The 23968-nt window shown below is 37.5% G+C and overlaps 2 protein-coding genes across 5 annotated transcripts; both read right to left on the reverse strand.

Moving 5' to 3' along the window:
• Positions 1 to 530: 530 nt before the first annotated feature.
• On the reverse strand, positions 531 to 12570 carry etnk1 (ethanolamine kinase 1). 2 transcript variants are annotated; one of them, XM_041977821.1, is made up of 8 exons: positions 12303 to 12570; positions 10754 to 11013; positions 10226 to 10366; positions 8744 to 8886; positions 4420 to 4503; positions 4124 to 4284; positions 3174 to 3247; positions 531 to 2944 (listed from the first exon to the last, which is right to left on the reverse strand). In XM_041977821.1, exons 1-8 carry the CDS (start codon positions 12447 to 12449, stop codon positions 2752 to 2754), a joined length of 1203 nt encoding a protein of 400 aa, XP_041833755.1. In that variant the 5' UTR covers positions 12450 to 12570; the 3' UTR covers positions 531 to 2751. The 2 variants fall into 2 exon arrangements, with proteins under 2 accessions (XP_041833755.1, XP_041833756.1); XM_041977822.1 differs by lacking the exon at positions 12303 to 12570 and adding an exon at positions 11295 to 11384.
• Positions 12571 to 14632: 2062 nt separating this feature from the next.
• On the reverse strand, positions 14633 to 22596 carry pyroxd1 (pyridine nucleotide-disulphide oxidoreductase domain 1). 3 transcript variants are annotated; one of them, XM_041977818.1, is made up of 13 exons: positions 22287 to 22596; positions 22079 to 22159; positions 21860 to 21979; positions 21462 to 21590; positions 20383 to 20456; positions 18614 to 18810; positions 18407 to 18504; positions 18188 to 18290; positions 17966 to 18081; positions 17087 to 17209; positions 16359 to 16496; positions 16125 to 16214; positions 14633 to 15892 (listed from the first exon to the last, which is right to left on the reverse strand). In XM_041977818.1, exons 1-13 carry the CDS (start codon positions 22362 to 22364, stop codon positions 15734 to 15736), a joined length of 1506 nt encoding a protein of 501 aa, XP_041833752.1. In that variant the 5' UTR covers positions 22365 to 22596; the 3' UTR covers positions 14633 to 15733. The 3 variants fall into 3 exon arrangements, with proteins under 3 accessions (XP_041833752.1, XP_041833753.1, XP_041833754.1); XM_041977819.1 differs by having other exon boundaries at positions 18407 to 18501; positions 18611 to 18810; XM_041977820.1 differs by lacking the exons at positions 20383 to 20456; positions 21462 to 21590; positions 21860 to 21979; positions 22079 to 22159; positions 22287 to 22596 and adding an exon at positions 19507 to 19810 and having other exon boundaries at positions 18614 to 19154.
• Positions 22597 to 23968: the final 1372 nt, after the last annotated feature.

Raw genomic sequence — 23968 nt, forward strand, 5'->3', positions numbered from 1 at the left:
CCTTTTTAATTTGGCTTTTACTTAGAATTTATTGTTGTAGTGTGGATATTTTTACTATTTTTATTTATCATTTTTATTATTAATTCTATTATTAATTCTTTCTAGTTTTTACTGTTTTATTATTTTTGCTTTTTTCATAATTTTTTATATGTGCAGAGAAAGCCCTCTGCACTCGGGCTGGGTCGGCCATGTGTGCCGAGGCGCCCTCCGTGGTATTGGTCTCTTGTCTGGTGCCCGCCAACTCCTTGTGCAGACGGCTCCTGGGATAGTGTTTTGGCTCCTCTGTGCTCAGCCACATATTGATCTGTGTGTGTGAATATGTATGCGTGGTGATGGAGATAGGGGGCAGGGAGCATGGGCGAAAGGGGGTCGGTGGGCTACTCTTTTAAATTCTTTTAAAATCTGTAAAGCACTTTGTGCTACATTTCATTGTATGAAAAGTGCTTTATAAATAAAGCTTGATTAATTGATAGTAAGAAATCAGAAAAAAAAAGAAAAAAAAAAAAAACACGTGAATGTAGTAAATAGTCTATTTTTCAAAGCACATTTACTAATTTTTCTAATTTGACCTCTTACACCTTTTAGAAAAATAACAAATGAAAGAACTTCCTCTATGTACATTAATTCACATAAACATGAGCATTATTACATTTGCTTACTGTTCATATAAACATATGTTACAGTGATGCAACAGTCATGAAAAAAAATATCAAGTTAAATAAAAGCATCTCAGTCAAAATGCAGTTTTGCTCCAAGTGGATGTAAAAAAGATAAATAATAATAAAAAAAAAAAGATATGAAACATTTTTAACATAGTAACTATTGAAATACAGAAATTAAATTTAAGAAACTATGTGACAGTAGGTATGTTTTGTTTAAACATGGTTAGGGTCTCAACCATACACTCTAAAGTAAGTCAATCAAAACCATTCTGATCTTTACATTCGTTTAGTCCAACACTTCTAATTGATGTTAATCCAGCTCAAACTGCTTCTTAATACTTCAATCTAAACCACTTAAAAAAATAAGACAAGCGTTTAGGTTTTCATTGTGAGACGTCATTACTCCAAGTTTAAAACAAGTGCTTTCACAGGCACGTGCAGCAAAATACAAGCTCTTTTGTGTAGAATTGTGTAGGAAGTGTCAGGATTTCTACTGAGCTTTTTGTTTTGTTTTAAAAGTAAACAAAAGCAAAGCTTTGCTTCACTAGTTCCAAGTTATTTTGCTTAATCAAACATTCACACACTCCAGAAGACCATACTTCCATCTAAATAGGTATAAAAACTGTCAACACAAAAAGAGAAAAAAAAGAAACTGATGCAACAGTTTTTCTAGTTCTCTTTGTGCTTCAAAATGGATTAAATGTGCACAAGGAACAAACAAGACGTCAGCACTTTGGTGTTGGCTTGCTAGATAACTAAGTTATAAACTTTTTGTTTAGCTCCGTTTTCTTTGACTCCTTAAACTTTTCATTTGAAGGTCAAGAGAAATGCCTGTGAGAAGTCATTATTCATCAAATTGCAATCTTGCTCATTATGCTGGTTTTAATGCCATGTGTTTTTCATATTTAACCACAATGTCATCACCCATTTTCCACACCATAATTACAACAGTCAGCACTTAAAATGAAAACAATTTGACTGACTTGGCAATCTGACAGCCAGCAAGGCCAGATTTTCTGTGACTAAGGAGTGCTCTACATAAAGTTTGTAAATTACTCCATCCTTGGATCACCAGGAGTGAACTGTAGCACTATCTAATAATAAAGATGATTCCCAAATGTGGAGTAAAGTAGACAATATAACAGTTTGGTCTTGTCAATAACAGCTCAGAGTTAATGTTGCTGTGAATTAAATCCCCCAACACGGTTGATATCCCATCTGAGTGCAACCATATTCTCTGCACAATATAATGAACATGGAATGTCCAAATTTCAGAGATTACTTTTTGTCCCCAGGTTACATACAGACAAAAATCCAAATGCCTAAACCAACATTAACTCTACATTTAAATAAAAATTTCCCACAAATCAAATGGCTTTCCCATGTTACACATCTCTAACTCAAGGGAGAGATCAGAAGTAAACAAGACACTCTCCTGCAACACGTTTCTACCATTTTAACCCTGACTACAAAAGCCCTCAACTACACTGGGAAAAATTAAAACAAAAATAGTACATGGCTGTTCTGGAGGAAACACCCATCACTGCACATTATACTAAGTGATATGAGGGTGGAAACAGAGTCACAAGGCAGACCAGAAGTTTTTTTGGCATGGTGTGGCTTGTATCACATGGGATTTGAGGACAGCACTGGCCTCTTCATGTTGGCATTTACTTCCATTTTCCATCTTGGTTCCTCAGCAAACAAAGCAGACTTTGTATTGATTTTATGTAATAAATTTGGTATTTAACTGGGCTGGCTGTTTGTGGGTTTTCCCCCATAAAAATTTACATATCAGATAAAGTAACTCCAGGCAATCAGATTAGTGTTTGGGTCACCTGCTTACTAGATTACACTCTGGGCTACTGGATGTGCCGTTTGTAAGTACAGTATGCAGATCTAATGCCAGTTGATATTAGTACAACAGAAATGTCCAGTAAATCTTGCCATTGGGGGCATCACATTATAACAGCTCTTAAATCTGTCCTTGACATACACCATCATTACAGATTTCTTGGTTATCAAAAGGTGTCTGTGCAGTCAGTTCAGACTTTCTAGAAAAGGACGCTGGGAACTGCACGAGTCATGTTTAGCTCTTCTCAACACAGACCTCTAGAGGGCCCTCTGCAATCATCGTGTGAGGGGGGAGGGCAGCTTGGATGGGAGAAAGAGCAGGAGGAAGAGGTGACGACGAGGGGGTGGGGTTTTTTAATTCAGGTAAGTTCAGCTCAGTTGCCTCTGGTTTCATCTTGAAGTACTGGTTGAAGCGCAAGACTGCATATCTGAGGGTGGACACACAGAAAGGCAGTATCAGCAATGAGATAAAAATGTACATGACATGTAAACTAGATGGATGCCAATATCAAAACATCAGACACTTCAAACACACTGAACTTGGATGACAGATAATTTCCATCTGGATTATTAACATTTGATTCTGTAAAATATAATTATGCAAAACAAAATCGCTCATGGTTTGTGATTACAAGTTTATGCAAAGATGAAACATACCCCAAGAAGTCAAAGTCAATGGTGGAGAATTTGGCCTGAATCAGAGCCCAGAGGCCCCAGAAGAAGTGAGAAGCCTAGAATCAAAATAAAAAAAGACAGACTGTTACAAAGGATTAACATGTATATGTAGTGTATAATTTAAATGTGTCAGATACTTAAACATACACAAAGCCAGCTAAAGCTCTATAGCAACAACACATAGACACAAAGGCACAGTGGCTTAACTGGCCCATTCTCCACCCTGCCCTCCTTTTTTTTTTTACTGTAAACAATGCAGAACAAGCCTTAAAGGAGAGCATTGCAAATTACAAAGGATGACTCAGTGGGTATGTAACAGCATCTAGTCTTACATTTGGAACAGGTAGTAATGTTTTTAGCCCACATCAGTCCGTGCTCTTTCACCCACAGTCTATAATATTTGACGGGGCACCGCGAATCATCCATAAGACACTGTAATCTGCAGGTGTCAGGTTTAAAGACTTTGCATTCTTAACAACAGTGGACAAGTGTAGAGAACTATAGCAACAAAACCAGCAACATACACCTTAATTGGAACTTGATATAGCTTAGTAATTTAGTATAATTTCATCTTCACCATCTTCAAAGTCCACAAAAAGACTTGCTTAGCTGAAAAGAACAATTAGGCCAACAATGAGTCATTACTGGTTTAGTACTGGCTACTAGTATTAGCAGCACTACCTCAATTTAATAATAAAATGGTTAATCCATGGGTAAATTAAAAATTAATACAGGTTGGCAACACAGTGGCTCAAAGTATCACCAAAGGGAAGCCTATGGAAAGTAGATTCAGGAATAAAAGATCACCCACTAATCGCTTTCATGTTTTTATATTAGTTAGGAGGGCGGGGAGGGACGAACCAGGCCGCTAAAATAAGATTCACTATATTTTGATCTAGTTTTTAAAAGTTCAAATCAATACAACTACTTACAAAAGCAAATTTGTTGACTTGGACATATAAAATCTCCACCTCTCTGTCAGTGACTGGACCACCTTGCCCTTTGTGCTCCTTATAAGCCTCCAAGTACGAGCGCAGCCACAGTAGTTGAAAGTCCTGATCTGGGTAGTGTTTATAGTCCACTTCATTCAAGCCTAAAACATAAAAACAAAACAAACAAAAAAAAAAAAAACTAAATTTTCTGCACTTACACCAGAACAGAGCTAAAAATATACACATATCTAGAAAATTATTTTAGCAAACTGGCTCATATGGCTAAATGTTCTTACCAGCAAACTCATTGAAATGATTCCCAATGTCAAAGGCTTGGTAATTGTACCCAGCATACTCGTAGTCAATGAACTTTACACTGCCTGCAGACAAAGGAAGAATTGTTTAGAAAGAGGTATCAAATAGACAAATGCAATGATTATGCAGTGTTTCCCTTTGATAACTCAGAATATCAGGGCTCTTTATTTCATACCCTTTTGTTGTATCCAAGTGAACTAACTAGTAAGGTAACCAATTGTATGGGCAATAAGTAAGAGTTCGCATTTTGAGGGATGTAAAGAAGAAAATCAAGACAAGAGTATCTGAAGTTAAAGCCTGTTAAGGTAAAAAAAAAAAAAGATGTCTACTGTACTTTAAAATGACACCATTTAAACTCTAGTTAGGTAAACAAGACAGCTACAGGGGAAATAACACAAAAGTAAAAGAAAAAGCTTGAATATTTTCAAAAACATATTTAACTGGGTATCATATAAAAACTGAGTTATCACCTTTTTCCCCCATTAAAAGAAAACATACACACATATTAGGCAGCTGGGATACATTACAGATGGAAATGTCTTAGGTATGATGTAACACATGGAGCAGAAACAAAAATCAAGCAGGAAATGGGGAAGAGTTGGCTTTCAGAGTGTGTTTATTTTGGATACATGCACAAAATAAAAATAAATTGCCAAGTTAATTCAGTTCTGAGTGTATGTAAAAAGTAGTGGCTAGAAAAGCAGGGGGACAAAGATGGAGAGATAGAAAAATGCAAAGAGACAAAGGAGCTTTCAGAAAAAATCCAGTGAGCAGACAAGACAGCAACACCCCATTTGATCTTCACTTTCTAATAGCTTCATTTTCTTACTGAAACCTGATGACTAAGAATCAACTTAAGTTACACCTCCATTTGTCTTAAAAGGTCATATATGCATGTGATAATTATAAGAACTTTACTCTGAAATTAAACCAAAAGCCAAATAAGTTTGTAATATGCATGTGTATTTAACTAGATTACTGCTTTAAAGTTAAAGTCTTTTAACCAACAAGGGGGAAGTTCAAAGACTGTTTTGCTGACTGACTGCAGCCACTGAAAATGTGAGATGTCAGCATCAACAAAGAACAAAGAGGGAAGTAGTCACGAGGTGATTGATCTCAAAATCCAAACCCTTACTTATACAAGCCCACTGTTACACAAACATTCACAAAAAAAATTAATTTAGAAGAATAAATCCAATTATTTTATAATGTGTTTGTTTTTAAGTCTTGGTTAACCTCTTTGCCCTGTCATATGAAATTTTCTTTTGAGGTAGTGCTGGACTACAGAGAAAGACACTTTGAGGTGGGTTACCAGCTGGCGTGTAGGTCCTAGCGGGACACAACTGAACACCTCCAGGCAGTGGCTATAGCCCCCCTGTGCAGCAGATGAAAAGGTTTGGGCAAACACATCTTTCACACATGCTCACTCTCTCACTGACATTTGTCTTTTATCCATTCTTTCTCTCACACACTGTTTCGAAACATCAGGGCCTGCTGCCAAAGTTCCAATCACCTCCCACCCCTACTACCTCCCCCTCACCTCCCTACATTACACTCCCCTCAAATACTCCCATCTTATTGGTCTCTTATCGTCCAATAGCGGGACATCTGTTACGACAGAACTACATAATCTTGAAAAGGCTTTCTAATGGCTGTGATACTGCAGAATTTTTGGCTCTTAGGACCAAAATATATTTTTTCCCATTTGAAAGCGTCTACATAAGCAGAAGGGCAGGAAAACAAAACTGGCCTGTGACTGAAGTTTCCAGAAAAACAAAAGTTTAAAAAAAAAAAACAAAAAAAACATGAGACTTGGCAGTATCTCAAAAAACAAAACAAAAAAAAAAAAAAAGAAAAAAAGCTACTGCCACCTCCTCTGTGGTTTTATCAGTACAGGAAGTGGTAATGTCTTCTCGTCACATTGGGCAGACAAGTAGTTCCAATTCAGCAACTACAGCTAAACAGAAGTGAGAGGAAGCAGCATTCATGCTACTTTTGGTTTCATACCAACTTAATAAAAGGCTGCAAGTATAGTGTCAGAAGTATTGCATTTATAACAGATAATCTGAAGGGGGTGTGCTTAAGGATTGGAGCAGAAGTCCATAAATTATCTTGTGGATTCTTTTTCATCATGGCTCTTATTTAGAGGTGTGGTCTGGTTGTGTTTGCATGGTTACACCCACACACAAAAAAACAATTTCAATGGAAGAACTGGGATCAGGAGAAAATATTTCCCATTAAATCTTAATAAATAAAAACAAAAAAAGATAATAGACTCATTTGTCTTACTGCATGAAATCTAAAACATGTTTCTGCAACTTTGCAAAATAGGCACCTCTCTTGCGCTTCTTGCGTCAATTACATATCTGTGCAAGAGATGTGGACTACCCAGTTGTCACAACTGGATGAGCAAGAATTTTAGGTGATTGCATCCTGAGTGTGGGTGGAAAATACCAATGCCACATTTCCTTGTTGAACCATTCAGTTATGATTGAAGGGGATTCTGCAAGTGAGGACATCAACTCTACAGCAATCAATACTTTGACAAATGCATTTCCCTACGATTTTGCAAAAGCATGTCTTAGCTTTCAAGGATAACGCTGATAATATTCTGCATTGCTGATGCCAACTACTCCAATGAGAAGATCAGAACCAACGATTTGGAAAATTTGATTACTGTCAAATTTTCCAGTGCATCTCAACCCCAAATGTTTTGTGAAAATCAAGCTAAAACGAGAAAAAAAAATCTATATATTTATTTTTGTTTTAAAAAGGCTGCGTTTAATGAAACTACGGAGAACTGTGGTTTTAACAAATGTTCCTCAAACTGGTGGATTTGTTGAAAACCATCACTGGCTGCAGATAAATTCACATTTGAGGCATTAATGAGTGTTTACAGCTGTAAGATGGTGACTCTGAAGAGTGCAGCTCACTGGTAAAGTTTTAAATAGTTCCTTGTCTATCAGGAAGTTCTGTGTGCGTTCTATAAATAGGACTGAGTTGGACCGGTTTGGTGCTGGTTTTGATCTTGTTGCAGGAGATGTTATCAACAGAAATACAGAATATCATACAGTCAGTTTTTCAAATATGTAGTCGTCCCAGTGATAATAGTAATTATAAAAAATGAAAACTATGAAGACGTGCAAATTTACATTTCCATTTTAGTTAATAAACTGGTGCTCAGTTGCATTATACTTACAGTAGGTGTCAATCATAACAACTGTCTAAAAACTAGTTTTGTAAGTAGCCTGACAGACAACTGGTTGCTGAGTAGCATTAGAGGATAATAGGCAGGTAAGTGGGGTCCTACTGCTGCCATGAACTCATCCCGATTAGCCATAGCAGTGGGCAGACTATGCAAGCGCCCTCAGAGCCGCCTGTGCATGAGGTTTGTCTTCATTCAGGGCGGCGCAGGGGGCCACAGCCTCCGCTGTCATTCCTAGGGGAGAAAGGCTAGACACAGGGAGCTGTGAGAATGGGCTCGCCCCTCATCACAAACTGATGAGGGGGTGACAGCTCTTATACCCTCCCTTAAAACAAATCCAACACCCTCCCAAATACACATTGTCCGGTTTCCCTGCTTGATTTCTTCTTACCAATTTGTAATACATTTAAGCAATTAAAGAATTTTACTGATGAACCACATGGACACTTTTATAATTACAGCTGCTCAGTGCAAAGTACGCCAATAACTTAACTGGAGAACAGGTTGCTTGACATTCATACCACCCCAAAAATACAAACAAAAAACCAACATAATTGTTTGGGCTGCCAGTTAAACTGAGACGTTGTGTATGTACTGATGTAATGACATTTGTTCTGATAGCATTTATAACTTTACAAAAAAAAAAAAAAAAAAAAAAAAGTATAAAATGTAGCATTTGTGCAGAAGTAGAACAAATCAGACAGATTTATAATGAACTCCAAATGAGTACAGTTTTCACACTGCATCGATAGCCAATCAGAAATCTGACATTTTTAAGACATATTTAAATATGTCTTCTCACAGAAAAAGATTATTCTGGAGAAATTTGTATGTGGCAGATTGTGTTAAATTGCAATGTGCCTTTAACCGAAAAAAGGACTTGATCTAAAGCAATAACGTAACAGTTGGTTTGTCTTGTCTGACTGTTCCAATTCCACACTTGCAGCCTAATACAAACACTGACCAGACATGAAGCATGTGCCTACAGTTGAAGGAGCCCACTTAATGCTATCCTACAAGATTGTATCACCAATGCAGGTCACACAATTCAACTCAATCACACAGTAATATTTTGACTTAATTTATGCAGTTATACTCACCCTCCCTTCGATTGTAGATGATGTTTTTGCAGAGAAGGTCATTGTGGCAGAGAACAACAGGGGAACCCAGCAAAGACAAGCTCTGCTGGAGCCACACCAGCTCTTTTCGGAGGCACTGTGGGCTGGGAACCTCCATACTCAACCTGGAGAAGGACAAGAGTCATAAAGGGTGACTGTATTTTGAGAAGAAGTTGGTGTTTTGAATGGAATGGCAGATGGAGGTGGATAAGTCTGTGTGGAGAACCAGTTAATAAACAGGATCAGAAAATAAAAAAAAAGTTAAGAAGGGAAAAGATGAAAGTAAAAATAGGCCTGAATTTTCAAAGGCAATATTTATCTGGAGATATATACAGATCCCCTGAAAGGTGAAGTGCATCTACATGATCATCTCATCGTGATGGCATATTCTGCTTCGAAACCTAAATTAAATATTGGTTATTTAGAACCTGCAGGTAAGCCATGCTAGTAAGCCATGTATAAAAACACTTTCCTTTCATCTACAACAGCACAGAGGATTCTCAAACCCATGTTACAATCATGAACCTTAGGCGCAGCCCGGTTTTTACAGCATCCCTCTCAGTAGCTCAATTTAATACATTTTAAGGATTCAAATATTACACATAGACATTGATGATTATTTTAGTTATTGTGAGGTTTAGAAAAATGTTTGTCTTCATATGAAACATGAATGTTAAGGAAATAAACTTCAAGTGCTAGCTTCACTGAACTGAGTGAAACTAAGCATTTCAAACTTTAAAGTGAGGTTCATGAGGTTGTTCCCTTGTGTGGATTTACATTTAATCTTTTTCCATGATAATCATCTGCTTGGACATGAATTTTGTGAAAAGCAGCTTGTCTTTGCCTTTATTACATGCCATGTTTTTGCCATCTCAAACAGTAAGAAACATCCAGGGTTTCTTTTGTTTAACTTCTTAGCGACTGCTAAACTTCTGAGGGCATCCTGATCCCGATCAGTGCAGGTGACGTCACACAGACTCGGCAGTTAAAGCGCATTTAACTCTAGAGCTTTTCTGGTTTGCATGAGAAACTTTTAAAGTTAGTACAGTAAGGAAAGCATAACCACATGTGAACAAATTCCACCACACTGCACATTTTACAATTGATTCCAGTTTCCACTATTCTTGTCTGTGTCATTCTTCGCCGTACTGGGTGTCTAATGCTCTCCGGTCTTAATTTCAAACCAACACAAAACAAGGTGTACAAATGTGGATCAGAGCCAACCAGAGGTGAAGACACACCCTTTTTCTTGGCTGTTTATCTTAGTGTTATGCTTCTGTGAGCTCAGGTAAGGAGGGATTAAATACAGAATCTACAGACAGACATTCAGAGTTAATAAAAGTCCTTCACCTAGACCCGTAAAATATCAGGAGCACTGGTGCAACCAGTAAAAATAGTTGCACATAACAAATAACAAATGCTCGCACTCTAGAGCCCTGACTTTTATCTACTATAAGGTCTCACCTGTCATTTTGCTCAGGCTCCTTGTAGTACTGGGAGATGAGAGTAAAGTACTTCCCCATCTTCAGCCACAGGTCAGACTGGGGTATCCAGCCATTATGGGCATGGATGGCATGATACTTGCCCAACTGTCTGGCAATGAGCCTTCAGAACAAAAGCAGAAAAAATAAAGAACACAAGCAAACAAAAAACAAGATTTCAATTTAAGTATCAAACATATAAAAGGCACAGGTTAAACAAACAGTCATGGGTGTTTAAAGATATAATAATCATATTATTCCATACTGTGCCTATTTTAAAATTGGACTTAATTGAAGAACTGTGCAACTCCTTCAGTGTGTTGTTAAGGAGGGACATAAACATGCACATAAACTCTTAAAAAGCATTCAAGAGGTATGGTGTAGAGTTTGCATGCCTATGTGACTGTGTGTCATGCATGCAAATCTAACCTCAGAATGGTAGGAAGAGACAGGTGAAATGCTCTAATCTTTAATCATGCAAATGTCATGGTAGTACTTCCAAAGTCTTTACCTGAAAACTGGTTGGCTGCGAATGTGCTCAGGCTCAAGAGCAGTTCCTTGCAGAAATTCATAGCAGAGACCATTGTTGAAGGTACAATAAAGGCGCGGAGCACAGCGATGCGCATGTAGCACTCTGAAACTTTTCACCTCATTCTCCCGATCGACCAGAAGTTCTGTTTTGTTGCCATAAATACGGACCAGTACCACATCCTGCATGACTGCACCAATGTAGCAGCCAAGTAGTTTATTGGTTATTCCATCTGTGAAAAACTGCAGATATTGGAACAAGAATGAAGTATAGGTGAGTCAGGGAATCACAAATCGCCTAACCTACAGATGCATGTGATACCATGTATGAAATTAAATGAAAAATACTTTATTTATCCCTGAGAAAACTATAAATTACATCTAAAAATATTACACAATACTATTAATGTACTGTGTCTAAAAACCTTTATGGTACTGCATTTTACATGGGCCTAAAGAAGGGACAGGATCTGGCAAATACCCATAACGGAAGGTAGACTGAATGTAGTGACAAAAGTTTGCACCTGTTTGTCTATAGTGGAGCCCAAAACATTTTGGTGAAAGGGCGGGGTGCCCACATACCAGCCCTAATTGTCCACTCTATCTGGGATTGACTGAGAATGAGAAGACTGCGAGGAATTTTATTTTGCATGAGAAAGCAATGACTGGCATTTGCTGAGTTCCCACTTTGTTTCATTGAGGAATATAAGCAAAGGCGGCAGGGCATGTGACCAGCTTCCATCCTGGCTGTTATTTACTAAGCAGGGCCACACCTCGGTGTTTATTACTTGAACGAAAAAGATCACATTCTAGGCGGTTGTTAGGGGCATTTATCTATGATAATGCCAATAAAAGTAATATTTACTGGTTGACTTTAACAGACCAATAAGCTCCTTTATAGGATTAGATTCACTCACTTATGCAAATGCTCTGGAGACATGCGCTGTTTGTCATTTATTTTCTTCCAGAAATTTCCAAAATTACCTAAAAAAATTCTCAACAGGGAAGATGCTAGTAACCATCCATATTAATGTGTGGGCTAAAACGACAGACAGATCTATAACACCAACTCTAAGCAACTGTTTCAATAATTCACTACAACTCAGTAGAGGTAGCAAGGAACGTCGAGAAACTGCTGCTGTTCCGATCCGAACTGACGCAGTTGCTATTTGCAAAGACAAAACATTAACCGTTACTTAGAATAACTAAGCATTATTTCATACGAGTAATTATCTATAATCAGAACAGTATGCATTAAAAGTTTAATGGCGACTTTAAAGTGACAGCAACGTAACCCTTCGGGTCTAAGCTGTGTGATTTAACAACGTAGTGACGTCAACAACAATAATCAAATTAAACGTTAGTCAATCGCGAGACTTCTAAAAAGGAAACACGTTCATAGCTAACGTAATTTTTCGCCTTTTTAAAAATACAAACGATATCTAGAAAGACGTTAAGATTCAAGACACACTAGAAACATATAACACAAAATACAATGACAGGAAAATATTATCAAGTGAAATAGATGGTACCTTAATTTTGACCTCGGACGGCTTCCAGCTCGGTCTCAGTTCCCTCATTAGCTGCAGTGCACCGGCTCTGCAGTCGCTCTCGTCAACTGTCACGTCTATTTTAGGCACAGCAGGTGCCTCGTCTGGTACGTGAATATAATTGGCCATGGCTAAAACAAAATATCTTGAGATATCTTTGAAAGCAGTGCAAAGCTCGACAGCAAAGTGCGCAGCGTATGAAAATGAGAGAGGAACTGCGGGTGTATATCCTTGTGCGTAGTCTGCGGCAACGCCTCTCAAAGAATCCCACCCATCTTTAAAAAAACGCTCTCCCGATGCATGCTGGTAGTCTAATGACTCATTGGAAGCGCGTGTTAACAGTGTCAGCGTACACCGCTGGGAAGCTTACTCAGTGTCACATACTGTTACGATAATCTTTATTGAAAAAATGAATGTATAAATAATAAAATAAACTAATAAATAAAGTCAATGAATGGTAACCAATTATATTATTATATTCTGTTACCCCCGTTTTTCCCCGTGGTTCTTGGTACTACATACGAACGTACACTTAGACGTGGTCGTTGCTGTGTACGTCACATCCTTAATCTATGAATGAACTTTGTGTCACGCGTGTCACTAACCCTAGCCCCCTAGGATGAAAAGCCCGCTCAGTCTGACGTACAGCAGGTAAATCCATATATATTTGGCCAGCTTGTTATTAAAAAGACAAACTGTTGACGCACACACAGATGAATACATCACGATGGCCCTATATTTTGAACAGTGTTACTTGCATTATTTGTTACATAACACATTTTTAATAAACGTTTTGTGTTAGATTTTGGTTGCTTTATGATCATATTTATAGAAACCTGTCTTAAACATTGTGTGCCTGCTTGAGATAATTTATATCCAATAGGTTGCTTAATGTATCAGGCATTGTGCACCTACTGACAAAGTGATTTATTACTTTATATATCGCATTGTTCTGCTCTTAGCATGGCATAGTCAAGTGCTTTGATACATGAATACTGGGACAAAAACCTGTAAACTTCCTAACTTAATTGTATGTAGTTATTGGAAAATCCTGACCGGATTTCTATGACAGATAGCATTACAAAAGCTGAAAGCAAAATAAGAACATGGAAAGGCTGCTTTTGCAAGGTCATCATCTTCAGTGGTTTCCCTTATTCCAGTAAATTGCAAAGTCTTCAAGCACTGAGCCACTTTATGGATGCCTTAGAAATTCTAAGGAATCTTGAGTCTTTTTAAAATGTATACATGCTGTGACAACCCTGGCGTATTCACATCTCAGCAATAAAACACTTCGACCATGTCTGTTCAACACAATTGAATTTCCCTTTGGGATTAATAAAGTATTTTTCATTTCATTTCATTTCACTGGCTGGAGATTTGCTCACTTCGTTGCTTGGTAACATTACAAATGACAATAGTACTTTGGTTCTTGTTGCAACGGGTTGTTCGGCCCTCCACTTCAGGGTCTTCATAAAAACGTGGACTTTAATTTTATCTCTAAACGCGTGGCACTGTTGACTCACCTTGTAAACAAAGCCCTGCTCTCTCTGTTTATCTCTACACACACATAAGTGCACGCTTTACACCTGAGAGAGCTACCCAGTGCAATCTTATTTATATGCATTTTCTTTTGGAATTTTCCATCCTACCACGTGGGCAGAAACCACGGTTGCCATATCAGCTTTCTTCAGCCAACAGAGGCATCTAAATCATTGTAAGCAGTTTCCTGTTGGTTAGTCAGTAACCCATTAAACATAAGCCTCCAGGCACATCAACAAGAGGAAAACGTTTTTGAGGCACAAAAAACAAAGATGGTAATAACCTTGTAAAACCATGGACACACAGGAGTCTTTATTTTATGCTGCTGAGTTCAATTTAACTAGTTTGTGTACTGACTGAATTAAAAGGAGAATAGTCCCATTTGAGCAACATGGCAATGACTTCATACGTTTTACAACGATTTTACAATCCAGACCTCATAAACTTTACTATTTTAGAGTACAGTTTCATCTTACTGAGTGCTTCACTTTACTCAATAATAACTTAATAACAAATATTAGAAAGCAGTTTTTACAGAATACCCATCTGAGTTTTGTCCATGCTACAACGAACATTATGTTTGTATTTACAAGAAATAAAATAAAAGATGTTAAGAAATTCTTGACCACTTGGTAACATCAGCATTATAATCATACCTTCCTGGTCACAAGTATATAACAATACCATTAGTTAGTTAGGCCTGGGAGATAGTGGTTTTTCCATTGAACTCCTGTAGTTACTCAGCAATATGTACCATCTACTAAGTACGTTATAGGTAAATACAAAGTAATTAGTAAACTATTGAAGAATAGTTTACCTGTAATTATCCATTTAGTGTCAATTACCCAGAAATGAGTTTGTACTGGGAAAATACTTGGTTATTGGGGTAAGCCATGTGTTTAGTTAGTGTTATGCTGGAAGGTTACCTTTGTTCCACTTTATTCTTTGGTTGATGAGGCGTTTTCCCCAAGAATGTTCCTGTATTGAGCACCATTCACCATCATTCACTGGCTTCCAGTTCAAGATTTTATTGCTTGTTTTTAAAAGTCTTGATAGCACAACACCACCTTACTTATCAGAGCTTTTAACTTCTCACAGTCCTTGTCAGAGCACTGAGATCATCAAGTTAGTTTGGAACAACCTGCCCTTTAATATTAGATCAGCACAGAGTGTTGAGCATTTTAAATCATTATTACAAACAAACTTTTTCTCACTGGCTTTTCCTCCACCATGAGCATCTGAATTGAGTTTTTATTGTACTATGCGTTTTTATGCTATATTATAGTATTTTATGAGTTAAATTGGTTTATTTTATTTTTGTAGTGCCCTTGGCCTTTTGACTGCTCTGCTTTGTACAGCACTGTCGTCAACTGAGGTTGTTGTAAATGTGCTTTATAAATAATTTGAATTGAAAAAATTCCCACAAGTTTCCCAGTCCCTGAAGATTAAAAACACCCCCACACCACCATGCTGCACTATGGGAATGATGTTCTCAGGGTGATGACAGGTGTCGGGTTTGCTCCAGTGTATGAGTTAAATTTTAGTCTCATATCTGGTACTCTAAGCTCATGCTTGAGGAGTCTTGCTGTCACTATTTTACAAACTGTTGGGAAAGGTCCTTGGCTTCCATTGAGCTGATTGCTTGGTTGCTTAGTAGTGCTGAGGACTCAGGAGCATATAAAAAAAGACACTTAAATACCGACAACATCTGGTACACAGACTGCGCACAAGTGCACAAGCACAAATGTAAACATATAATTCAAGCAACAATTAAACATGGTTAATCTGAAAATAATTTAATTTTACAGCTAAAATAATTTGTGGTTTCATTATTGTCCTCTTCTTTGCAAGTTTGTTAAAGGATGCAGTGATACTCAGTCAAAGTAATCCTCTATGTCGATGTTGGGGTTGAGCAGCTCCTCTCCATAAGGTGTCAGATCCATCTGGTTAAGGATCAGGTTTTCAAAAGTCTCTTCTAGGTCTGTTTCCCCAATCAGAACTGCTCCCACCATCCTCCCTCTGCTGAGGACCAGCTGGAAATAAAAATGAGAACTCCAATAAGAAGACTTAAACTAGATATTTTCTCTTTTTCATTCATGAAATACTTGTGTCAAACCTTGAATGATGTTTAAACATCTACAGAAAGCACTTTCTATCTGAAAAAACCTTCAACATTCTGCTTAAAAGAAGATACAATACCCAAATACATACCATATATACAAACACAAAGAGTGTGAATACATTAACTTTCAAATGAAGTGTTACCTTGACATACTCCTGGCCTTTGGTGCAGCGTACCAGCAGCTCATGGTCAGACCCCAGCCCCTGCGCATTAAACTTTCCCAACAGGACTACCTGTGGAGTGAACAGAAACAGCACTGAGAAATGACCTTGATGTGTCTCGACAGCAATGAAAAACAATTATGCACATAGTTGATTATTAACATATTTAGTTATCATTTAAACTTCTTTGCTATACTGCAGCAACATACCACTCACCTTGTAGTTGAAGAACTTGGTTACATGTGAGAACAGTTCAAAGCAGAAATCCAGCTCAATTGTCTCTGAGAGGACATTAGCCGCCATGCAACGGCCTGCGTACCATCCCATCTGACGGGCCTGCGTCCACAAACGCATCTGTACACAAAACACACAAAATAAGACATTCAGATAAATGTAACTGATAAAATATAACTTTTCTTTTAGCTTCCCTTGCCCTCTACGTGATGTAGAGCAGGGCACATAAACTATAATACAACAACAGCCCTTCTAGAAGCAACATGGAAGCATTTGGGTACTCAGAAGATCAACTCCTGTAGTTTTGAAATAAAGATATTTCCATGTTTTTGCTTGTTATATGAATTCACCTGCTCAACAGTTGTGGATGTCCTTTCATTTGTTGCACAATACACCAACTGTTTTCAGTGTTAGGATTAAGGTAAGGATTAGCAACCAGTTTAGCAACCAGAGTGTTTCTGTTGTAATACAGATTTCCAACCCAGATTGTCTTGATATGTCAGGCAAAATCTTTAAAAAAAAAAAGAAAAAGAAAAAAAAGAAAGCTAGGATCTGTTGATCCGCAACCCGTATGCATCATTCAGCTTCACAGATGACTTATTTACTTAAACAATCTGCACTAACACAACCCCATAACATAACAGATACTGGCTTTTAAGTTGTGTGCTAATAAGCTGGATGATCCTGTTCCTTCTGTTTGGAAACTTTACCTGCTGCCACAGCGGGCTGTGTTCCCAGCATGCAGTGCACACATCTCCTGCAGCGTACACATCTGGCTCTGAGGTCATCATATGATCATCTACTTGGAGGCCACCATCATCTGCCAATGCAAACTAACAAGATATAACGGAGATATAATTTAGTAAATAAAATGATCGAGGAGTGGTACTGATGAGTGGAATATTCTACCGCTTGCAGTGGAATTCAAGTTATTGTGGATGAAGCGATTGTCCGAAATACAGTAATTTTCCACTGGCAGTAAAAAAAAAAAAAAAGCTGTAAAAGCTCATCTATACTTCACTGGTATCTAGATGTAGTAAAACTACTTTTCAACTTCTAAAGACAATAACACTGAAGGTGTTCTCATGTAAAAATCCTACCACAAAACATTGAAGTACACAAACCTGTGAGCACAACTGAGAAGCAGAAAGCTTCTGTTTGCTCACTAAAGTACAGGTGAGCTCATTTGTCCAATATTTACTATGTACTTGCAAATACTCTTATGTGTGAGCAAAGCAGCGTTCCTCTCACACCACTGGTAGATAAACTCAACATGACAATAGTCTACATTAGCGCACACATCAGGTTATTAAATTGTCTCTTCTTTTTTTTGCCACAAACACTCAAAAGATCCAGCACTGTGCCAGAATACTTAGCCCTGATGCTCTTATGGATTAAAATGGACTTTTAATGCTGGACACACCCTTGAGGCATGACAGAAATTTCCCAACTTGATGAAAGCCGATGAGAAACATGACCATACAAGATGGCAAGCAGAAGCATTTGCCATTAATAAAAAGGGTTTACAAAGCTTGAAGAACCGGCAGTCACTATTAAATTCTCTTTTGAATCTTAATGAGCACTCTCACAGTGTTGCCATGGAGAAAAGGCTCAGTGTTTGGCACAACACCAGTGGCGCTGACAACAAAATCACAGCCAAATGTCTTGCCATTGGTCAGCTGGATGTAAACTGGCCAGGATCCTTCTGAGAAAGAAGAAAAGCAGGAGTTACAGCGAGGCAGTGTTGAGGAAAAGACTGAAAGAAAAAAAATAGTCAGGCGACAAGTTAAAGTGGCACATCAAGTTCTCACCACTCTCAGGTTTTACTGTTTGTTGTGAGGAATGGAGTCGCTCCTCAGAGGTGAAGATCTTTTCCACTTCACACTGATATTCCACTAAAACTCTGCGAGTAACCTGAGCGCACACCAGCAAATAGAAGAGATTTTTTAGAACATTTCTATTTATATTGGCCCTTTCTCATGCTGACCTTAGTATTTAAGAAAAAAAAAAAAAAAAAAAAAAAAACTCACCTGCTCTGCTCCTCGAAGAGTCATTCCTTGATGCCAGTCTGGACCAAGAGCGCTACCAGGCTCTGTAGTATCATTACTGCGGCCTTGTGAATGCCAATCTGGGGATGAACAAATACATCAGTTTAAATGGCTGGTACAGGGATAAAATACAAAAAAAAAACGCAAGGAACAGAAAAGATTTTTCTCTCTTCAGGATAAGATAAAGACCTGCTGTGAAGGTCTGTGCGGCTCCAGGTGCCGGTTCCTCTGTAGTGTAGCGAGGCCTCTTACAGGGAGCAGCCACCGTGGGTTTGTCAGCCTCAAGTGACGGGATGAAGAACTGTGCCGCTCCGGCATCAAAGAAGGCGTTTCCTATGGCCTTGTCCTTCACAGCCCAAATCACTTCACAGCCTTCCACCTCATACCTTAAAAGTCCATGTTCATTAATACCAAGTGGACGAATGGTCTGCATGGATAACTTCTCGTAAAACATACACAAATCTACATGTGAAACCATTAAAAAAGTTGAGAGTTGATAGAAGCATTTTTGAATGACTGCAGAATCAACACATTCATTGATGACAAAAACGGGTGCCAGGATTGAGTATAAAAGGTAAAAAGGGGAAGGGACCCGTGATGCTGAGCTGTTTACTGAACTTTTGATGAGACTGTATGTGACCATCAAGGCAAATATCTTTTCCTAGATGGTAAAAGACTTCAGTCTGTATCACTTACAACAATGCAACTTCACATATGTAGAGTATATGTGCTGCCTTGCACTATAAACCCTGTAAATACTTGTAACTTTAAACTGCACTACAAACCCTGAGAATACTTGAAACTTTAACTGGAGCTGCTTCCTCACAGTATATCTCTTCATATTGTAAAACTACTGGAAGACTCAAATGCACATATGCTGATCTTGTTTGTGATACCTCTTAGCCTTGTTTTTGATACCTTTTATTTATTTAAGGACCAGACTTGTCTGTGCACTTTATTGTTTGTCTTGTCCTACTTGTCTTGATACCTGTATACGCATGGGACAGTGAGAAACGTAATTTCGATTCCTTTGTATGTTATGGGCATGTGAAGAAATTGACAAATAAACCTGACTTTAAGACTTTAACTGGTCTGCCTGCAGTCCAGGTCTGTCTCCTTCTTAAAATACATGGCATATTATGAGAAAGAGAGTCACTTAACAAAATCTGAAGACTACTAAGCAGCTGAAATCTTGCATTCAGCAAGAATGGAAACAGATTCTTCTAACAATTAGTTTGCTTAGTTTCCAAAAAGAAGGTTGTGTGACAGTGGAAAACTATGGACGACAAGGAGGATCCTTGAAATAGAAATAAAGCGTTTTGATGATGACTAATTTACTGTGAACTAAAAATATAGATGGCTAAATTAATTTCAAACTCAACCATTAATTCATACAAGAAGAAATCAAATTGTAGTGTTCTGTAATTACACATTTTAAATTGAAGTATAAAAGAGGAACTGCATATTGAAATATTATTAAATACTGTGATTTTAAAATGTATTTTCAAATGTTATTTTTAAAAAGAGAAATAACAAAATTCATAAATTTGATTAAAAATACCATTACATTTCATCCATTTAAAAAAATAATTCCCTTTCCACATCCATTCCCCACCCACTGCCTTTTTAAAATCCTGTTTGCAACTGAATTTCCTCAATAGTTTAGCCTCTCCATTTAGCTTTTGCGTGACACTTTGCAGTGAAGTTAAATCAATCACAGATGCTCCTTGAATATAACCAGCTCTCTCACAGCAACACTTTGTGTCATTGTCTCTGTGAGCACACTGAAAATCATTTAAAACTTGTCTGGTAAATAAAGGTTAACAAATGTATTTGAGTTATTGCTGGAGTTTAGAAAACTTCATAACTTTTCTGTATGTTATGTACGTTTTTAGAGAGAAGATTGCAGAATATTTTTAGTCAATGGAATTTCAGCATATTGTTTACAGTAGGCTTACACTAATTCCAAGGCGATCCCTCCATTACCAACAACAACGATTCTCCTTGCTGTGGATAACCGCTTCCGAAATTCCTGGAATGCAAAAAAGGGTTGCAATTAATAGAAAAGGCAAGACAGAGCAGGACAGGGCAAGGCAAGTTTACTTGTATTGCTCAATTTGTGTACAGGACAATTCAATGTGCTTTTTATAAAAACATTGAAGGCATTACAGCCATTAAAAAGTACATTAAAAACATACTTTAAAAAGAAAAAAAGGGAATTAAATAAAAACAGAAAACACTAAAACAGAATGAATGGAAGAAATAAAAGCTCCAATGTGAGGAATTTAGCAGTTGTTTTGATAACAGGCAGCGAACAGAAATGTTTTTAACCTTGATTTAAAACAGCTGATAGTTTCAGCAGAACTGGGAGTTTGTTCCACATGTGAGGAGCATAAAAACTTGATTCTGCCTCTCCACATTTAGGTCTGACTCTAGGAAGAGAGAGCAGATTTGGCCTGATGATCAGAGGGATCTGGAAGGTTCATAATGAACCAATGAATGTATTTTGGTCCTAAACTATTTAGTGCTTTGTAAACTAACAGCAGGATTTTGAAGTCTATTCTTTGACAGACAGGAAGCCAGTGTAAAGATGTGCAAACTAGTGTTATGGTCCACTTTCTTGGTCTTAGGGAGGACTCAAGCAGCAGCATTCTAGACTAACATGTTTTGTAAACGCCAACCAGCAGGGCATGTTTTCAGTTTGTTTTGTTTTCCGTTGGTTTGGTATTTACTGGCCTACTGCCAGGCATGTACCTCATGATAGTTAATTGCTATAAACAATTAATCTAGATGATATCAAAATACTCATAATTTAGATTATTACTGAACATATTTATGAATCTTTACTGCCTTGGAGGTGGACTATGCGGCTGATATTCAGAAAGTTTACTACAGTGTTATTCAGTGCATGTGATTCTACTAAAGAAGGTTACAGTAACAGGTCACAAATGAGTGGAAATAAATGGAGCAAAACACACAACAAATAAATTCAAAACTGCGTATAACCACCTCAGCATCCAGATGTTTTACATTGTACCTGAGCACTGTCTGTGTCCCGTATTCCCAACACATACGGATTGTCTTGGGTTAATAGCTTTGGTCTGCCACCGCTGCAGATACACAGCTTTTCGTAACCAAAAACCTGGCCATCTGCAGTTTCCACCGACTGTAGGGCAGAATAGAAAACATGGAAAGTTGCAATTGTTTTTAATATCAACATTTACCATTGCATAATTTTTCTTGGTTAATCAATGCTGTAGCCAAATGTCCACAAGGTGGCAGTAATAGATAATATCAAGAACGGTAAAGTATGAACAAAAAAAAAAAGAGTCACTGTTTGCATCCCGACTATAATCGGTAAATGGCAGCAAACAAGGCATAGTTTAATATACATTGAGATTTTAGTGTAGGCAGTGCTGTTATAGGGCCTCTTACACGTGACTGTGTGTGAAGTGATTTCACAGCAGAATGAACGACAGTAAGGTTCGGAAATTTCTCCTCCAGGACACTGGACGGCTGCTCCTCCACATGAAACTCCTCTAGTGTTCTGGACACCTTTAAACAAAGGACAATAGCACAATGGAGTGTACAGCAGCACGTAATTTGCTATTATATGTGGGTGGATGAAAAACAGAAAAGTCCTATCCAATTAACCTGTTTATAGTTGGTGACTGACTTGATTTGCGGGCCTGCTGTAATCAGAGCCACGTCTGCGGCCGGAATCTGGGATAACAACTGTTAGTGAAGATGAAAATGAAGTTTAGTAGCCGCATACCACGCGATGCGGCACAGTCATGAAGCATATAAATTGAGGTTACACGTGCTTGGTTGACTTGCTATTTGTAAGTTATTCTTTTTTTACCTGCTCAACACATGTCACACCTGCAATTCCTCCTCCCACGATCACAAACTTAAATGTTTTCTCTTTTTTACCTGCCATTACACAAAAATATAAAGCTAACACAAGCTAGCTAACACGCGACATCGAGCATGTCTAATACATGCTCAGTTGCTCCACTTTTACCATAAACATAGTGGCTTAAATATAGAGCTACAAACAAACTTAATAATTGCTTTAATCGACTTTTTAAGTACACCAGCTAGCCGGTTTTAGCAATCATGAGCATAAGAACAGACATTACGCAACTTCCGTGTTTACATATAACTACGGCAAAGAGCAGGAACAATTTTCTTAATTTCCCGAACGCGCACATGGAGACTCGCTTCATAAACAGATTTGTCCTTGTAACGGCTTTCGGAGGCAAATATTATTTTAGACACATCATCTCCTTTTTTCAGAAGAAGTTAATCTCGTAAATCAAAATACAATTTTTTTTTTTTTTTTACCGGGCTAACTATGGTGGACAGACATAATATGACATTTTACATAATTAATCTAAAGTATAGACAATGTGGTAAAGATGTTTTTTGTTTTTAATTAATGAGATGGAAAATATTAATAATTTAAAAAAGGATTGAGAAATTTGTGTAGTGTGTAAAAAAAAAAAATAAATAAATAAAAAAAAAAACAAGCAATGGTTGTTTTTAAGGTCATATATAGCTTGATGCCTAATTACTTTCAATTTCAGACCTCAAATTGAAACATTCTAAAAACCTATTCTATAGTGTGTGATTTCTGTTTGTTTTTACCATTGCATTCTTTGCAACTTTATAACAAACTTGCATTTGTAGACGTTCTTGCTACCAGGTTTCTGAAAGCATAATTCAGTTTGACTAATTGTGAACACAGAACATGTTCTACTGTATTTTAAAGATGTGTTTCTGAATTGTTTTATCATGCCATATGAACATGCCTCTTCGTAATATAATACATTTAGAGCTGTTAAGGAAACACATGTAAGAAATCCTTGATTTTGGTCTCCTTTATCAATAGTGTGACTGGGACTGAGTTACAGATGTCTGAACACAGAAAAAAAAAAAAAAATTTCTTTTGTCCAACCCATTTTCTTTTGTAAACAAGTAGTTGAGATGACTTTAGTAGTTGTCTATTAGTTATAAAACCCAATCAGGCCACAATGTTTTACTGTCTTAGTCTATCTTTGGCGGCAATAGTGCCAAAAAAAAAAAAAAAACCAAACAAAACAAAAAACAACATTTTATACAAGTTTGTCTACAACCTTTATTACTGTAAAAGTAGGGTAAAAACAAGAGAGTAGTAAGATCAGGTTAATGTCCCCTGTTTTAAACAAATAACCTTTAGTGTCAAAGATAAATGCGGTCAGCAGGTTTTGAATCAAATCTGAAATTCCATCAAAATATTCATCAGCCATCATTATAACAGTGATAAACAACAGCACCAGATAACTGAAGCACAGAGCCATTTGTGGCTTCACATGAAGTAATCGACAGATCTTGACACAATCCCCTTCTCTCTCAGGGTTTGTCAGATAATGGATGCGTTGTTTTTTGGATTCATCAGCAAAAGCTGGCACTTGTTCTATTTTTGTAAACCCCTTTGTGCAGATGTTAACCATGCATGGGAGTATTGATGTCAGTGTCTGAGATGATCGGGTCACTGCTAAT

This window comes from Melanotaenia boesemani, chromosome 23 (assembly GCF_017639745.1).
Source record: "Melanotaenia boesemani isolate fMelBoe1 chromosome 23, fMelBoe1.pri, whole genome shotgun sequence".
Classification (NCBI taxonomy): Eukaryota; Metazoa; Chordata; class Actinopteri; order Atheriniformes; family Melanotaeniidae; genus Melanotaenia; species Melanotaenia boesemani.